Below are 17,528 nucleotides of genomic sequence, written 5' to 3'. Positions count from 1 at the left end.
GTTTGAAATATCAACAGGAAGTTAGCCCAGTGATCACCTGATTTCTTACAGGATGTGAGTAAATTCTGACTATTTTTTCACTAGCATAAGGCTTGATCTATAGCAAACAGTCAGTAACTAGTTGTTATACAACAATATCCACTTAGTACTTTTGAAACCATGGAGAATTCTTATCTTACAAAGAGTAAATATTTGTATTTTTTGGACTCTAGGCGATAGGACCAGTGGGAATGATGAGTAAAGCCATTGCCCTATCTAGGGATGATGAGTGGAAGAGACTTCGAGCCTTGCTGTCTCCCACCTTCACCAGTGGAAAACTCAAAGAGGTGACTAAAAGGACTTCTAGCTGAAATGTTTGTGTGACTTGAGTCTCCACACCTATCAAACCATGGATGCCTCTGTGTTTTGTGCTTAGATGTTCCCCATCATTGAAGAGTATGGAGATATTTTGGTAAAATACCTGAGAAGAGAGGCAGAGAAAGGCAAGCTTCTCGACCTGAAAGAGTGAGTAGTGGTACATCCACTGTGGTTCTGGGAGAGGAAGGGCAGCAGGGGCAGAAGGGTCCTCCCTCTGTGTGTCCCACATGTCCAGCCGCTCATTCTTTCCTTTTAGACACAGGGTGACAAATGTACATTTGAGAAAGAAACACGAGAGTGCCCAGCTCACAAAAGTAGAGGTTGGGTAGGAGGGGAAGGTACTTGGTCAATGCTGAGGTGAGGTGGTTTACCCTGTCTGGGCCAAGGATCTGAATATTTCAGGCTTCTTGCTACATGTGTTAAATCCCATGTTTCTCTCTCCTCAGAGTGTTTGGGGCCTACAGTATGGATGTGATCACGAGCACAGCATTTGGTGTGAACGTCGATTCCCTCAACAACCCAAAGGACCCTTTTGCAAAAAAGATCAAGAAGTTCTTAAAAATAGATTTTTTTGAGCCGTTATTCTTGTCAATAAGTATGTATGATGGTTCTTCTGCCTTTTGACCCACTGATCTTGTGTGTGGCCATGTTTGTCAGTTCTGCTGTCTCTTCCCCACTCTTCACAACTAACAGCTCTATTGGAATACAATTCTCCTTATTAAAGGCACAATCCAATATTTTGTAGTGGTTTCAAAAACATGTATTCCATTATTCTTGTTTTAGAACTTCAGTTTTCTTTTAGACAGGGTCTCACTATGTTGCTATAGCTTGTCTGAATGTTGCTGTATAGACAAGGCTGGTCTTTCTTCTTTTATTATTATTACTATTATTATTATTTTATTAATTTATTTATTTCTTTAATAGATTTCTGCCCCCTCCCCGCCACCGCCTCCCATTTCCCTCCCCGTCCCCCAATCAAGTCCCCCTCCCTCGTCAGCCCTAAGAGCAATCAGGGTTCCCTGCCCTGTAGGAAGTTCAAGGACCACCCACCTCAATACAGGTCTAGTAAGGTGAGCATCCAAACTACCTAGGCTCCCACAAAGCCAGTACGTGCAGTAGGATCAAAAACCCATTGCCATTGTTCTTGAGTTCTCAGTAGTCCTCATTGTCCACTATGTTCAGTGAGTCCGGTTTTATCCCATGCTTTTTCAGACCCAGGCCAGCTGGCCTTGGTGAGTTCCTGACAGAACATCCCCATTGTCTCAGTGTGTGGGTGCACCTCTCACGGTCCTGAGTTCCTTGCTCGTGCTCTCTCTCCTTCTGCTCCTGATTTGGACCTTGAGATTTCAGTCTGGGGTGCTCCAATATGGGTCTCTATCTCTGTCTCCTTTCTTCGCCTGAGGAAGTTTAATATTCAGGAGGATACCTATATGCTTTTCTTTGGGTTCACCTTCTTATTTAGCTTCTCTAGGATCACGAATTATAGGCTCAATGTCCTTTATTTATGGCTAGAAACCAAATATGAGTGAGTACACTCCATGTTCATCTTTTGGGTCTGGCTTACCTCACTCAGGATAGTGTTTTCTATTTCCGTCCATTTGCATGCAAAATTCAAGAAGTCATTTTTTTTTACTGCTGAGTAGTACTCTAATATGTATATATTCCATACTTTCTTCATCCATTCTTCCATTGAAGGGCATCTAGGTTGTTTCCAGGTTCTGGCTATTATAAACAATGCTGCTATAAACATAGATGAGCATATACTTTTGTTGTATGATAGGGGATCTCTTGGGTATATTCCCAAGAGTGGTATTGCTGGGTCCAGGGGTAGGTTGATCCCGAATTTCCTGAGAAACCACCACACTGCTTTCCAAAGTGGTTGCACAAGTTTGCATTCCCACCAGCAATGGATGAGTGTACCCCTTTCTCCACAACCTCTCCAGCAGAGGCTATCATTGGTGTTTTTGATTTTAGCCATTCTGACAGGTGTAAGATGGTATCTTAAAGTTGTCTTGATTTGCATTTCCCTGATCTCTAAGGAAGTTGAGCATGACCTTAAGTGTCTTTTGGCCATTTGAACTTCTTCTGTTGAGAATTCTCTGTTCAGCTCAGTGCCCCATTTTATAATTGGGTTGTTTAGCCTTTTACAGTCTAGTTTCTTGAGTTCTTTATATATTTTGGAGATCAGACTTTTGTCATTTGTGAGGTTGGTGAAGATCTTCTCCCAGTCAGTGGGTTGCCTTTTTGTCTTAGTGACAGTGTCCTTTGCTTTAGAGAAGGTTTTCCGTCTCAGGAGGTTCTATTTATTCAATGATGCCCTTAATGTCTATGCTCCTGGGGTTATACATAGGAAGTGGTCTCCTGTGCCCATTTGTTGTAGAGTACTTCCCACTTTCTCTTATATCAGGTTCAGTGTGTTCGGACTGATATTGAGGTCTTTTTTTTTTTAATTTATTTATTTATTATGTATACAATATTCTGCCTCCATGTATGCCTGAAGGCCAGAAGAGGGCACCAGACCTCTTTACAGATGGTTGTGAGCCACCATGTGGTTGCTGGGAATTGAACTCAGGACCTTTGGAAGAGCAGGCAATGCTCTTAACCGCTGAGCCATCTCTCCAGCCCCCAATGATATTGAGGTCTTTAATCCATTTGGACTTGAGTTTTGTGCATGGTGATAGATATGGATCTATTTTAATTCTTCTACAGATTGACATCCAGTTTTGCCAGCACAATTTGTTGAAGAGGCTCTCTTTTTTCCATTGTATACTTTTAGCTCCTTTATAGAAAATCAGGTGTTCATGGGTTTGTTGGTTAATAATCAGGTCTCTATACAATTCCATTGGTCGACTTCTCTGTTTTTATGACAATACCAAGCTGTTTTCAATACTGTAGTTCTGTAATAGAGTTTGAAGTCAGGGATGGTAATGCCTCCAGACGATACTTTATTGTATAAGATAGTTTTGGCTTCCTGGGTTTTTTGTTTTTCCATATAAAGTTGATTATTGTCTTCTCCAGATCTGTGAAGAATTTTGATGGGGATTGCATTGAATCTATAGATTGCTTTTGATAGAATTGCCATTTTTACTGTGTTGATCCTCCCAATCCAAGAGCAAGGGAGATCCTTCCATTTTCTGGTGTCTTCTTTGATTTCTTTCTTCAAAGACTAAAAGTTCTTGTCAAATAGATCTTTCACTTCCTTGGTTAGAGTTACCCCAAGATATTTTATGCTATTTGTGGCTATCGTGAAAGGTGATGCTCCTCTGATTTCCCTCTCTGCTTCCTTATCCTTAGTGTATAGGAAGGCAACTGATTTTTTGGAGTTGATCTTGTATCCTGCCACATTACTAAAGGTGTTTATCAGCTGTAGAAGATCTTTGGTAGAGTTTTTGGGGTTGCTTATGTATACTGTCATATCATCTGCAAATAATGAAAGCTTAACTTCTTCCTTTCCAATACGAATCCCCTTGATCCCCTTATGTTGTCTTATTGCTATTGTTAGAACTTCAAGCACTATATTGAAGAGGTATGGGAGAGAGTGGACATCCTTGTCGTGTTCCTGATTTTAGTGGGATGACTTTGAGTTTTTCTCCATTTAATTTAATGTTAGCTGTCGGCTTGCTGTAAATAGCTTTGATTATATTTAGGTATGACCCTTGTATCCCTAATCTCTCCAAGACCTTTATCATAAAGGGATGTTGAATTTTGTCAAATGCTTTTTCAGCATCTAATGAAACTATCATATGGTTTTTTTTCTTTCAGTTTATTTATATAATGGATTACATTGATAGATTTGCGTATGTTAAACCAGCCCTGCATCTCTGGGATGAAGCCTACTTGATCATAATGGATAATTTTTCTAATGTGTTCTTGGATTCGGTTTGCCAGTATTTTATTGAGAATTTTTGCATCTATGTTCATGAGTGAGATAGGCCTGTGATTCTCTTTCTTGGTTGGGTCTTTGTGTGGTTTTGGTATCAGGGTAACTGTAGCTTCATAAAAGGAATTTTGCAATGACTTCTCTGTTTCTATATTGTGAAATACATTAAGGAGTATAGGTATTAGGTCTTCTTGGAAGTTCTGGTAGAATTCTGCATTGAAACCATCTGTTCCTGGGCTTTTCTTGGAAGGGAGATTTTATAACAGTTTCTAATTCTTGGCGACTAACAGGTCTATTTAGATATTCACCTGGTCTTGGTTTAGCTTTGGTATATGGTACTTATCTAAAAAAATGTTCATTTCTTTTGTATTTTCCAATTTTGTGGCATACAGGTTTTTGTAGTAAGATCTAATGATTCTCTGAATTTCCTCTGTGTCTGTGGTTATATCCCCCTTTTCCTTTCTGATCTTATTTATTTGTGTGTTCTCTCTCTGTTGTTTAACTAGTTTGGATAGGGGTGTGTCGATCTTGTTGATTTTCTCCAAGAACCAACTTTTTGTTTCATTGATTCTTTGGACTGTGTTCAGTGTTTCTATTTTGTTGATTTCTGCCCTCAGTTTGATTATTTCCAGTCTTCTACTCCTCCTGGGCGCGTCTGCTTCTTTTTTTTTCTAGAGCTTTCAGGTATGCTGTTAAGTCCCCAATGTATGCTTTCTCCGTTTCCTTTAAGTGGGCACTTAGTGCTATGAACTTTCCTCTTAGCACTGCTTTCATCGTGTCCCATAGGTTTGAGTATGTTGTCTCTTTGTTTTCATTAAATTCAAGGAAGACTTTAATTTATTTCTTAATTTCTTCCTTAACTCAGGTGTGGTTCAGTAGTTGACTGTTCAGTTTCCATGAGATTGTAGGCTTTCTGGGGGTAGCATTGTTGTTGCCTTCTAACTTTAATCCGTGGTGATCTGACAAGACACAGGTGGACACTGATTTTTTTGGATCTGTGGGGGTTTCCTTTGTTACCGAGTATGTGGTCAATTTTCGAGAAGGTTCCATGAGCTGCAGAGAAGAAGGTATATTCTTTCCTATTTGGGTGGAGTGTTCTATAGATGTCTGTTAAGTCCATTTGCTTCATTACCTCCAACAATTCTCTCAGTTCTCTATTAGGTTTCTGTCTGATTGACCTGTCCACTGGTGAGAGAGGTGTGTTGATGTCTCCTACTACTAGTGTGTGTGGTTTGATATCTGCTTTTAATTCTAGTAATATTTCTTTTACATAAGTGGGTGCTTTTATATTAGGGGCATAGATATTCAGTATTGTGACTTCCTCCTGATGAATTGTTCCTGTTACGAGTATAAAGTGTCCATCTCAATCTCTTCTGATTGATTTTAGTTTGAAGTCCGTTTTGTTAGAAATTAGTATGGCCACACCTGCTTTTTTCTTAGGACCATTTGCTTGAAAAACCTTTTCCCAACCCTTTACTCTGAGTAGATGCCTGTCTTTGTGGTTGAGATGTGTTTCTTGCAAACAGCAGAATGTTGGATCCTGTTTTCGTATCCAATCTCTTAGCCTGTGCCTTTTTATAGGTGAATTGAGACCATTAATATTAAGTGATATTAATGACCAGTGGTTGTTTACTCCAGTTATTCTTATTGTTTTTGGTAGTAGAGTTTGTGTGTCCCCCTTCTTTGAGTTGTGTTGGTGAAGGGTCACTAGATACCTGAGTTATTGTAGGCAGTGTCGGCAATGTTGGATTCCTTGTGTTGTGATTTTCCTTCTATTACTTTCTGTAGGGCTGGATTTGTGGCTACGTATTGTTTAAATTTGTTCTTATCCTGGAATGCCTTGTTTTCTCCATTGATAGTGAATGATAGCTTGGCTGGGTATAGTAGTTTGGGTTTGCATCCATGGTCTCTTAGTTTCTGCAGTACCTCTATCCAGGACCTTCTGGCTTTCATGGTTTCCATAGAGAAGTCAGGTGTAAGTCTCATCAATTTACCTTTATAAGTTACTAACCCTTTTTCCTTTGCAGTTCTTAATATTCTTTCTTTAATCTGTATGTTTTGTGTTTTCATTATTATATGGCAAGGGGATTTTTTTTTTGATCCAGTCTGTTTGGTGTTCTGTATGCTTCTTGAATATTCAAAGGAATATCTTTCTTTATGTTGGGAAAGTTGTCTTCCATAATTTTGTTAAAAATATTTTCTGGGCCTTTGAGATGTGACTCTTCTCCTTCTTCTATCCCTATTATTCTTAGGTTTGGTCTTTTTATTGTGTCCCAGATTTCCTGAATGTTTTGTGATGAGAATTTGTTGGCTTTGCTTTTTTCTTTGATCAGTGTGTTTATTTTCTCTACGGTGTCCTCAGAATCTGAGATTCTTTCTTCTATCTCTTGTATTCTATTGATTATGCAAGTTTCTGTAGTCTCTGCTCATTGACCTAGATTTTCCATATCCAGCTGGTCCTCAGTTTGTGTTTTCTTCCTTGCTTCCATTTCAGTTTTCAATTCTTGAACTGTTTCTAATGGATCTTTTAAAACAGGATCAGGTTTCTCTGCTGACCAGGGACCCCGCTTACAAAATGCCCTCGCTCTGTTTCCTGGCTCCCGCCGCGTGCCAAGATCCCTCTCACCACTCAGAGGGTCTTCACAAACAGGACCAGGCTCCCCATTCGCCATGGACCTCACCAACAAAAGGCCTACCACTCTGCAGGCCAGCCACCAAAACAGAGAAACTCCTGCTGCTCTCAGCCCAGAGCTTCCGACCCAGAACCCAAACAAGCTAAACTAGGTGATCCTGCGGCCCTGCGGAAGGGAGGGAGAGTGAAGGAGGCCCCTGGGTGCAAGCTGGGATGGGCCAGGGAGAGAGAGGTCACAGCAGAGGAGGAGCAGCCCCAGCAGCGGGGACCAACCCTCGCAGACTACCCAGGGGGTGAAGGGGGTCGGGGAATGCCCCCACTCCTTTTCCTGTGTCCCACTGTGGGCCAAGAACACTCTCCTCACCCATGAGGGTCTTCAGGGACAGGACCAGGCTCCCTGTTCGCCAGTGGACCTCGCCAATAAAAGGCCTACCACTCTGCAGGCCAGGACCCAAAAACCTACTTGATTTAATTGTAGTGGGGCAATCCGCTCTCAGTGTGGGCTTCACTGTTTCATTCTTGGACTATCCCGCATCCGCCGGTGTCTGCTAGCCAATCTCCACCACTGTCTGCCCGCCGGTCTCCACCTGCCGTGTGTGTCTCTAGGCTGGTCTTGAATGTATAGTGATGCCCTGTCTGGCTTAGTTTTAGAATTCTTTTATTTATCCTTTGACAATATAACATAGGTATACAATCTAACTTCATTATACTCTCCCCTCATTCTCACCTTCCAATTCCCGCAGACACCACAACACATCTTTCTTCCAGTTTATTTCCCATTCTTTTTTTTTTTTTTGTCACCTAGTGAGCCCAATCAATACTGCCTGTTAGGATGCTGACAAATATTATTGGCACGATCTCATGCAGGTGATCAGTTCAAGATTGTTCCATGCCATGTCTTGGATATGGCATTTCACACCACCCCTCTCTGGTGCTTACATTATTCCCACACCCTCCTTCATGATGTTCTTTGAGCCTGGAGTGGTGGGAGTGTTAATACAGATGCTCCATATAGGGCTCAGCACTTAACAGTCATTTATTCATAGCATGTTGATCACTTAGGGCTCTGCCCTGACTGATGATCTACATGGACAGTTACCAATGTCAACTGCAGAGAACTCTATTCTAGTCATGCTGCACGTTTGCCCCATCATCCTTCAAGCAGCCTTGACCTGAGCAACCATCAGTTTACTTTCTGTATATTTATATTTTCTGAGTATTTCACATCAGTGGGATCATAGACTTTCATTTCTGTGGCAGTTTTTGTTATTTAGCACCCTTCAAATTTAAGCAAAATCACTGTCTCCTGTGTTTATTAATAAGTAATATTTAATATCTGTTGTGATGGAAAGTGATGTTGGTATTCCCTATTTGCCATGAAATTGGCTGTTATGACCATTTGATTACAGTGTCTGTTTGAATATGTTTTTTTTATTTTATTGAATTTTATTGAGGTCTACATTTTTCTCTTCTTCCCCCCCTTCCTCTCCCCTCCCATTCAACCCTCTGCCAAAAACCCTTACTCTCAATTTTCTGAGGAGACCTTGTCTTTTTCTACTACTCACGTAGATTAGATCCATGTATGTCTCTCTTAGAATCCCCATTGTTATCTGGGTTCTCTGGGATTGTGATTTGTGGGCTGGTTTTCTTTGCTTTATGTTTAAAAACCACCTATGAGTGAGTAGATATGATGATTGTATTTCTGGGTCTGGGTTATCTCACTCAATATAATGTGTTCTAGCACCATCCATTTGTTTGCAAAATTCAAGGTGTTGTTTTTTTTTCTGCTGTGTAGTACTCCATTGTGTAAATGTACTACATTTTCATTATCCATTTTTCGGTCAAAGGACATTTAGGTTGTTTACAGGTTCTGACTATGACGAGCAAAGCTCATATGAACATAGTTGAGCACATATCCTTGTGGCACGGTTAAGTATCCTTTTGATATATACCCCAAAGTGGTATTTCTGGGTTTTGAGGAATGTTATGTCCTATTTTTTTGAGAAATTGCCACACTGAAATCCAAAGGGTCTGTACCAGATTGCATTCCCATCAGCAATGTAGAAGTGTTCCCCTTTCTCCACAACCTCTCCAGCATAAGTTGTCATCAGTGTTTTTGATCTTGGCTATTCTTACAGGTGTAAGATGCAATCTCAGAGTTGTTTTGATTTGCATTCCTCTGATTACTAAGGATGTTGAATATTTCTTTCGCCATTTTAGAATCCTCTGTGGAGAGTTCTTTGTTTAGGTCTGTATTTCATTTTTTATTGGATTATTTGTTCTTTTGATGACAAATTTCTTGAGTTCTTTGTATATTTCTGAGATCAGACCTCTGTCTAATTTGGAGTTAGTGAAGATCTTTTCCCATTATGTAAGCTGTTGTTTTGCCTTGTTTACCATGTCCTTTGCTTTACAGAAGCTTTTCAGTTTCAGGAGGTCCCATTTATTAATTGTTTTTCTCAGTGTCTGTGCTGCTGGGGTTATATTTAGAAAGTGGTCTCCTGTGCCAATGTGTTCAAGTGCACTTCCCACTTTCTCTTCTCTAAGGTTCAGTGTGGCTGGCTTTATGTTGAGGTTTTTGATCCATTTGGACCTAAGTTTTGCGCATGGTTATAGATAGGGGTCTACGTATTGATATCCGGTTATGCCAGCACCACTTAAAAAACATGATTTCTTTTTTCCATTTGATATTTTTTGCTTCTTTGTCAAACATCAGGTGTCGAAGGTGTGTAGTTTAATATCTGGGTCTTTTTTTCTTTTGGTTCTATTGGTCTTCCTGTCTGTTTTTATGCCAATTTTTATGCCAGGCTATTTCAGTACTGTAGCTCTGTAATTTTTATGTTTTGGGGGTATACCTTCAGAATCATTGCTGCTGAGTCACCAAGTAATCCCTCGTTTAACATCTTAAACTACTGAGCATATGTTTTGAACAGTAGTAGTAGCATTTTCTATGCCTTCTAGAAATGTAGGAGAGGTCCAATTTCTCCATATCCACTCAACACTTGGCTCTCCCAGACTTTGATCATTGCCACTTAGTGAATGTCCTGTATGCTTGACCTGTGGTTTTAATGAGCTTTTCCCCAGTCCCATTTCAATTAAAAAAAAAAAGTTGATGTTTTTTTTTTTTTTCTAGTTTTAGGTGATGTCTTTTACATCGCTGAATTGCTTTACATTTTAAAAAGATTTATATATTTTTATGTTATGTTTATGGTGTTTTGCTTGCATAAATGTGTACCACATGCATGAAGTTCTTGCTGAGGCCACAAAAGGGCATTGAATCCATGTAACTGGAATTGCACATGGTTGAGAGCAGCCACGTGGGTTCTGGGAATCAAACTTGGGTCATTTGTAGAGCATCAGTGCTACCTGTGGAGCCAACTCTCCAGACCTTGTAGTATTTTTTGTGTATTTTCTGGGTACCATTACCAGTGGTATTTCATTTAGGGTTTAATACTTTCTCTGTCAGTTAGATTTCTATCCACAGCTCGTGTGACCTTTTGCCTACATTCCACCTTTCCTCAACATCTAATACCATCCTTTCCTGGTCTCCTTTTGAGAATTATTCCATATCCACTTACACCTGTTCACATATTTACATTTATTCATTATAGGCTAGACTCTGGAAGTGAGGGAGATCATGTGATTTTTCTCTTTTGCTGAGTTTGGGTCACCTTTTTTGAACTTGGCTTTAGAGAAGTGCTGGGTACCAAATTCAGGTCTTGTGCTTGCACAGCAAGTATTTTATCACTGAGTCTTCTCTCCATCCCTGGAGTTAGTTATTTTAAAATTTTATTTTATAATGTTAAGTTTGATTATTTGAGATTTAAAATTTTAAGGCTGTAAGTCTCTCTGCCTTTTCTCTGCACAATCTTGGGGTCTCTTCATTTCATACTCTTTCAAGATATTTTCAGTTTCATTGCTTTGTGGAGGAGATTCTAGAATCTCATGCATGCTAGCCATGTACTCTATAATGAAATTGTATCTCAAGAAATTTTCCAGTCACCTCCTGGAGTTCTTTGACATATTTTTATTTAATAAGAATGTATTGATTAATTTGTAAATACCTTTGACTTTCCTTATATCCTTTCTGGTGCTAGTTTAAACAAAACTATATTAGGTCAGTTGAGAAACAAGTGCTATCTGGGCTTTTCTTTCTTTATTACTTATTTATTAGATAACAAGAAATTTATTTATTTACTTATTTGTGTGTGTGTGTTTGCATGTGTGTAGTTAAACTTTTCTTTGACTTGCCACCTCACAAATAATGACATGGAGACTTAGTATTAATTATGAAAACTTGGTGGTAGCTTAGGTTTTTCCCAACTATCTTTTACAACTTAAATTAACCTGCTTTTATAATCTATGTTCTGTCTTGGTTACCTCTCCTTTGTACACCACATCTGACTTCTTCGGTGTTTCCCTGGCATCTCTCTTCCTTACTCCTTCTTAGAGTTCCTCTCTTTCTCAAGAAGCCTTGCCTATTCACTTCTGCCTAACTACTGGACATTTAGTTCTTTATTAACACAATCATAATGACATCTTCACACAGTGTATACAAATATCCCACATTCTCTCTCTGTCTCTCTCTCTCTCTCCCCCTCTCTCTCTTTTTCCCTTCTCCCCGTGTGTGTGTGTGTGTGTGTGTGTGTGTGCGTGCATGTGACTGTCTTGGTATTTGTGTGACATGTAGAGATTAGAGGTCAATTACAATAGTTGGTTGGTTTTCTCCTTCCACAGTATGGGATGCAGGGATCAAATTAAGGCTGTTTGGCTTTTCTGCAGGACTCTTTAGCTGTTGAATCAAGTCACTGGCCCCTGTCTGTATTTTGGATCCACACAAACTTCAGGTGCAGAGTTTAAACCAAGAGTCAAATTTATTCCTATGGCTACTCCCAAGTACAGAAAAAACATTATGGTGGTGACCTAGTGTGAGAAAGGTCACAGAGAGAATGGTTTGCTTGAGACACTGGTTACTTATTCTTTGGATTGCTTCATGATTTCTCTAAATGAAACTTGCATTTTCAGTAAAACTTATTCTTTATCTTTCTTTTCAGTTCTCTTTCCATTCCTCATCCCAATATATGAGATGTTAAATATCTCCATGTTTCCAAAAGATTCAATAGCATTTTTCAAAAAATTTGTGAGCAGAATGAAAGAAAATCGACTGGATTCTACACAGAAGGTAAAAAGTGTTTGTCTAATGAGAGGTACAGGAATTGTTAATGGGTTGGACTGTGAACATGTGAGTTATGTTTTTCCCTTCTTCTGTCACTAAAGTTAGACAGAGAAGACCAGATTTAGAAAGATAGAAAGAGCATTTATATTTCTGGAGGATGAAGAGATGGAGTCTTGAAAACTGATTGAGAATAATCCAGAAATTCACCCTTAGCAATAGAAATGAAAACAAGAGAGCCCTACATAAGGATTGAAATTAAAAATAAGGCAAAGCACGAGATCCATGTAAGATCAACATTGCCAAATCTCCACCTTAGATGAGAGAGGAACTTTCCAAGTCCTACCTCTAATTGAGAAACTATTAGCTTTTGATGACTTCAGAGGGTGGTTGTGGCCTACATAGCTTTCTCATACAGTCAATCATATATTGACAGCACCAGTTGGACTCATTGGGTTATAAAAAGAAAAGTTCATGATGTTTGCATGGGGAAATATTATAAGGGTATAATAGGAATTGAATGGAGGAATTGGTGGGGTACATATGGCTATATTTTATTGTATACTTTGATGAAATTCTCTAAGAATAGACAAAAATAATTAAAAGGGGAATCCTATTTTCATTTCCTTCAAAAACTTTGATTTCAGAGAATCAAAGTTATTGTTTAAAATTGTATCCTTTGTAATTTATTGTAAGAGTGATTGATATGTCACTTGGATTGCTTATTGTTTAGCCACTGGTGCTTTTGTTCTGTGATCACTCAAGCAACCCCAGCCGCATTTGTAAATTTAAGTGAGCTACATTAGCAGGAAGGAAGTTAAGCTTCTGCACTCCTGATCCAACTCTGACAACTGAATTTACTATTGACCTTTTATTTTTGCAACTTTGCTTTTGCTTCCAGCACCGGGTGGATTTTCTTCAGCTGATGATGAACACTCAAAATAATTCTGAAGACAAAGAGTCTCATAAAGGTAACCAAGGACTACTTGGTCTATGGACAAGGAAGCTCTCAGGGATTGAGAAGGTCACTCAAAAAATGATATGGAAGGGTTTTTAGCAGAAGAATACCTCTGTCAGGTTACTGAAAGAAGGACATGGCTATTATTTCCATGGAATTTTCTAGAAGCACGTGGGCACAAGTTCATTCCAAACATGAAGGGTAGCCATGATGAGAGTCTTCATTGGTCTCTATATATTACATAAGTCTTCACAGGTGATGTTTTTGTCTTTCCCTCAAAGACAGAGTAGGAACTGACTAGGAACTCTGCCTAGATAACAGAGTCTACATCCAGTAAGGAGACATGTACCGAAATAGTGCCGATGCTTTCTGGGAGTCCCTGGTGTACAAGTACTCTATACTAATCTATAGTGAAGATTTACTTTTCTTTGTGTGTTGGGTAAGTGGTACCTGGGGAAAACTTCTTTGTACAAACACATTGCTTCTTTTCATTATTTTACAGACTTAAAAGCAATTATAGAATTTTACCTTTTCAGATGGCATATGTATGTGTGTGAATAGGTATCAGAAGAAGGCATCAAGTGTCTTGTTCAATCACTCTCTGCCTTATTTCCTCAAGACAGGGTCTCTTATTAAACCTGGAGCTAGTCTGGCAGTCAGCAGGTCCCAGTGATCCATGGATTTGAGGCATGTGTTACCACAGTTGGCTTTTTACATGGGGACTGAGGATTCAAATTCAGGTCCTCATGCTTGTGCAACAAGAGCTCTTACCCATTGATCCATCTCTCTAGCCTCTCTTCTAGGTTTACGTTTTAATTAAAATCATTATTTTTGTCATGGTTGCAAAATGATGGTATCCCAATTCCAGGTTTAATTCTACATGTGTGCATCAAAGGCTATCAAAGGGAATCTTCCTTTCTTACAAATCTTCTTATTTCTAGTGCACACAATCTCTTATATACAGCAATATGATCTTCTAGGATCCCAAGTTTGCTTTCTAAAGTCATCATGTGTTTCATGTTTAAATTTTCTCTAGACTGTCCACTAGAAACACATTCATGTGTTCAGTTAACTCTAAATTCTTTTATAGCTCCTTCTCCTTTTGAGACCAGGTCTTATGTAGCCCAGACTGACATCACAGTCATGGTGTGCCTGAGAATGACCTCTTAACTTTTATGCTACCATGCCTAGTTTATACAGTGCTGGAGATGGAGCACATGGCTTCATACATGCTGGGCTAGCTCTTTACCTACTCCTCAGCCCTTATGTGGTATAGGAGATCCTTTGGTCTATGTGTTGCTTTCATTGGTTGATTAAAGAAAGTTCCTTGGCCTTTTGATAGGGCAGAACTTAGGTAGGCAGGGAAGACAGAACTGAATTCTGGGAGAAAGAAAGCAGAGGCAGAGAGAGGGATGCCATGGAGCCATGCTGAATCTTTCCCAGTAGGCCACGACCTTGTGGTGAAATACAGATTAATAGAAATGGGTTAAATCAAGATGTGAGAGTTAGTTAATAAGAGGCAGTAAATTAATTAATACAGTTTCTGTTTGGTTATTTCAGGTGTAATCTATCTGGGGGCCTGGACAAAAGCAGACCCTCCTCCCTCAGTCTCTCTTGTTATACTTTTTAATTTTTGATAACTAAAAGGATGTTAATTTAAAAAATACCCCTAATCGTGGCTTATATTCCAATTTTAATTTAGTAGTAAGTACTTAAATTAATTTGTCGAAAGCATTTATCAAAAGCAGAATCATAGCACTCATGGCAAAAGGATTACACTGCCTGTGTTTCCGGCTCTGTGTGCTCCACTTCATCATCTTCTCTCCGTGGGAACTTGTACACATGTATGTGCACACACACATACAAAACTTAAGCTCTAACAGAGAGGTGTAGTTCAGTTCCCAGTACTTATGCTTGAAAGCTCACAAGCTTCTAAAATCCATCTCCAGAGGATCAGATGCCCTCTTCTGGCCTCCATGCGCACCTCTCCACATATAGCACCCCTACATACACACAAATACATGTAAATAAAAAATAAAAATAAATCTTAAATATAGGATAAATTATGTGTCTTGAAGTTACCTAATGATGATGAGGAACAGACCATAAACCATGGAACACCATGGCTGAAGCAGTCTTCCCCTTCTCTGACTGTGTCACATGGCTGTCAGACTGATAACAGTCCCAAGGTGACTGAAGGACTCTCCACATATATCTATAGGGAAACAGGAGCCTCAATTGACTTTCTCCTCATCTCCTTTGTGTTGGTCCACCCTGACCTGACTTTCCTGAAATATTATCTTACTTTCAGCCCTGACTGATATGGAGATTGCAGCCCAGTCAATTATCTTTATTTTTGCTGGCTATGACACCACCAGCAGCACCCTTGCCTTTGCCCTGCATGAGCTGGCCACTCACCCTGATATCCAGAAGAAACTGCAAGAAGAGATCGATATGGCTCTGCCCAACAAGGTGAATGGATGATGCTTGGAGTAGAAGGAAAAAGAGACAATTTCTCATCACGTGCAATGGTGTGTGTGTGTGTGTGTGTGTGTGTGTGTGCATGAGAGAGAAAGAGAGAGAGAGAGAATGCATGTGAGTGTCTTTATATGTGTGCATGTGTGTGCATTATGTGCCTGTGTGTGTGTGTTCATGTGTATGTAGGCCATATTCCTACAATGGGCATTATTATTAATCACTCTCCACCATGCTTTTTGTCACACATTCTCACTGACCCTGGAGCTTTTCAATTTGGCTATGCTATCTAGCCAACACACTTTCTCTGCCCCTCCACTGGGATTAAAGATGTGTGCCACTGTGTCTGGCTTTATGAATGGTGTGTGTCTAAACTCAGGTCCTCAACCTTGCATAGCAGACACTTCAGTAATTGAGATGTATTCCCATTCCAAAGTGATAGTTATTCTACTCACTTTGTAAGAGACTGGATAGATGCCTCAATGACTATTCTTTTAGAGGATCCATTCAGGTTTGATTCCCAGCACCCAGGTGGCAGTTCTCAACTGCCTGTAATGCCAGTCACAAGGGATCTGATATCCTCTTTTGACATCTGTGGGCACTACACTCATAGGGTTCATATACATATATGTACACAAAACACCTCCACACATAAAATAAAACTATTAAAAATCCCTTTAAAATGCATTGTAAGTGCCCAGGTCTTTTTAAATGCTGAGCACAGCTTTGGAGCTACTGAGAACTCAAAGGTACAATGCAGACCTTGCATTGAATATTAATGTAAAATCTCAGCACAAATCTTTTCCTTTCTTCCCAGGCACCTCCCAACTATGATAAATTGATGGAGATGGAGTACCTCGACATGGTGCTGAATGAAACCCTCAGATTATACCCATTTGGTCTGAGACTTGACAGATTCTGTAAAGAGGATGTGGAAATCAATGGTGTGTTTTTTCCCAAAGGGTCTGTAGTGATTATACCAGTTTTTGCCCTTCACTATGACCCAAAGTACTGGCCAGAGCCTGCAGAATTCCGCCCTGAAAGGTACCAAGATCCCAGGAATGTGAAGCCACTCTGAGCTATGATGGCCTATATATGCTATGGTGTCTGTTATGGGATGATGCTCTAAATGTGATTTTGCACCCATTTGCATTTTGCAGAGAAGGGGAAGCAAAAGAGGATAGAGGAAGAGAGACAGGAAAATGTGACAATTTAAATACAGAGTGTTTTTTTTCCTCATTCCCCAAGTAGCAAATAACTGACTGCATTGTGAGACAGGAACCCATTTTCCATCAATCTGACTGACATGTGCTTTTCAGGCATGGAACCCAGCATTATGCTGAATGAACTTTCAGATTTAAAGATGTATTTTGTTTTCTCTCCTTTTTCGTTCATGGACAACTACATGCATATATAATGTATTTTGGACATTGTCACTGGACATTACTCTGTCTTTTCTCCCTCCCACACTTTCTGAATTCTTGCTTGTCCCCATATGGGCTTCCTCCTGTTTTTATGAGTTTTTTATTTCTTGTGACTCATGAGTTTAATTAGGGTTTAATTAAGTGTAGGTCTAGGAGTTATTCATTGGAGTATGGACAAATCGTCAAGGCTACACCATTGAAGAGAAAATTCCCATGCCCCAACTATTCATGTCCAAAATTGCTTACTGAGGTGAAATTTCTTGAATTCCCTCCACCATTCTTGATGGACTGTATCAACATGGTCTAGCTTTGTGTAGGCAACCACAGATGCTGGGAGTTCATGAGTACAATGGCTGTTTCAGGTCCAGAAGATAGTGTTTCACAGCACCCCTTTCATACCCTGGCTTTTATGTCATTCTGCCCTGTCTTCTGAGATGTTCCAAGAGCCTTGGAGGGGATGATACAGATGTCCCATTAAGTGTGAGCACTCCACCATCACTCATTCTCAGCATCTTGACCAGTAATGAGTCTCTGTGTTAACTGTCTCCACTGCAATCAGAAGCTTCTCTGACCAAGACTAAGAACAGCACTAATTTTTGTATATAAACATGAATATTCGGGAGACAGTT

General features: G+C 39.7%; 1 protein-coding gene across 1 annotated transcript in view; it reads left to right on the top strand.

The window, feature by feature from the left end:
* Window positions 1-17,528, top strand: part of LOC130871369 (cytochrome P450 3A11-like) — a 51,920-nt gene that overhangs the window by 17,166 nt on the left and 17,226 nt on the right. The window contains exons 5-11 of the mRNA XM_057764709.1: window positions 213-326; window positions 416-504; window positions 804-952; window positions 11,924-12,051; window positions 12,944-13,013; window positions 15,312-15,472; window positions 16,293-16,519. Of these exons, the coding sequence (XP_057620692.1) occupies window positions 213-326; window positions 416-504; window positions 804-952; window positions 11,924-12,051; window positions 12,944-13,013; window positions 15,312-15,472; window positions 16,293-16,519 (938 nt within the window). The remainder of the gene's footprint in view (window positions 1-212; window positions 327-415; window positions 505-803; window positions 953-11,923; window positions 12,052-12,943; window positions 13,014-15,311; window positions 15,473-16,292; window positions 16,520-17,528) is intronic.

The sequence above is a fragment of the Chionomys nivalis genome, chromosome 3, assembly GCF_950005125.1.
Source record: "Chionomys nivalis chromosome 3, mChiNiv1.1, whole genome shotgun sequence".
Taxonomy (NCBI): domain Eukaryota; kingdom Metazoa; phylum Chordata; class Mammalia; order Rodentia; family Cricetidae; genus Chionomys; species Chionomys nivalis.
The sequence above is the reverse complement of the archived record's forward strand: the minus strand, read 5'-3'. Positions and strand labels throughout refer to the sequence as shown.